The sequence below is a fragment of the Alligator sinensis genome, unplaced genomic scaffold, assembly GCF_000455745.1.
Source record: "Alligator sinensis unplaced genomic scaffold, ASM45574v1 scaffold427_1, whole genome shotgun sequence".
Lineage (NCBI taxonomy): Eukaryota > Metazoa > Chordata > Crocodylia > Alligatoridae > Alligator > Alligator sinensis.
In genome coordinates this window covers 898-2411 of record NW_005843089.1, presented here as the reverse complement: position 1 = coordinate 2411, position 1514 = coordinate 898, and the positions used below count along the sequence as shown (strand labels likewise).

Below are 1514 nucleotides of genomic sequence, written 5' to 3'. Positions count from 1 at the left end.
TGTGCGGAACCGGCAGGTCCCACCACTGGAAACCACCCTGGCAGCAGGCAGCTTCTAGGGGCAGAGAGCAATCTTCCAGCTCCCCCTGCCAGCCCCTGGTCTAGCACCCAGGGAAGCCTGGAGCTCCCCCCGGATACTGCATAGTGCCAGAGCAGGGTGGGAGCAGCCCTCTCCTGGCTGCTCTCATTGGGCATGTCCAGTGGAGCATGGCCGTGCAGTATGTAGTGCTGCAGACATGTCTGCAGCGTCACATACCGCACATTCAGCTGTTCTCCACACTGCAAGAGAGAAGCACAGAGGTGTTTTTTGACCCTTAGCTATCCAGGGGTCAAAAAAACACGCAGTAAAAAAAGCAGACTGGCATATTTGGCGGCAATGTGCGCTGCCCAAAGCCAGACCCTGGCTGTCCAGAGCTGTGCTCCACTGCAGACAGGCTCTGCACAGCAGAATCACCACTGCTGTGTACTTGGGAGTCCCCCAGGAACCCAGATAAGGCTGCTGGAGCCAGCCCAGTGCTGGCCCCATTCTCCCCCACCCCACCCGGGATAACTTGCTGTGCACCAGAGTGTGTGTAGCACAGGCGTTCCCCGGGGACAACTAGCTGTGGCACAAGGTGCATTTGCATTAATTGTCCCTGGGGAAACAAACTTCTACACACATCTGGACGCAGCCATTGGGACCAAATCTTCTCCCAAACGCATGCATGTTTAGATGCCTGCCCAGGGTGGGTTTACTCCGGAGTAAATTACTGGAATAAACCCATCCATCATCATTTGCATGTGTAGACACACCCATTGGGTAGGAATGATCGTATACCAAGCAGGGAGTTTGGCAAGATGACCTCCAGAGGTCCCTTCCAGCCCTACTTTTATGTGATTCTATCCTCTAATTACAAATCTCTAAACATGAACATCTATCTATCCATCCCTCTATAAATGGAGCAGTGCTTCCAGTCATGATGCACAGTGTTTCAACACCTCTCTTGCACTTTATACAAAATCTGTTTTACATTATTTTGATTCCTACAGGCAATGCTTGGAGCATGACATGGAAGAGGAGGAGAATCAAACTATGGTGGCTGAATTTATCTTCACTGGCTTCTCCAATCACCCGACCACAAGGATGATGTTGACTGGGTTCTTCCTTGTGGCCTACCTGGTAACCCTAGCTGGAAATGGACTCATCATTCTCCTAACTGTGTATGATACACACCTTCACACCCCCATGTACTTCTTCCTCAGCAATTTGTCCTTCCTGGATATCTGCTACTCTACAACTACCATCCCACAGGCATTAGTAAGTTTTTCAGTTGACAGACCCACCATTTCCTATGCACGGTGTTCCTGCCAGTTATTGACTTCACTTTACTTAGGATGCACTGAGTGTCTCCTGCTAGCAGTCATGGCATACGACCGCTATGTTGCTATTGCCAGCCCACTGCATTATACACTTATTATGAGCAAGACAGAGCGTACCAACCTGGCATTGGGTTCATGGACAGTTGCCTTCCTGCT

The 1514-nt window shown here is 50.6% G+C and overlaps 1 protein-coding gene across 1 annotated transcript in view; it reads left to right on the top strand.

The window, feature by feature from the left end:
* Positions 1–1489, top strand: part of LOC106723071 (putative olfactory receptor 13C6) — a gene marked incomplete at its 3' end in the record, with an annotated part of 3554 nt that extends 2065 nt beyond the window's left edge. Inside the window, exon 2 of the mRNA XM_014526562.2 lies at positions 1029–1489. Coding sequence (XP_014382048.1) covers positions 1029–1489 — 461 coding nt within the window. The remainder of the gene's footprint in view (positions 1–1028) is intronic.
* Between the last annotated feature and the right edge of the window lie 25 nt (positions 1490–1514).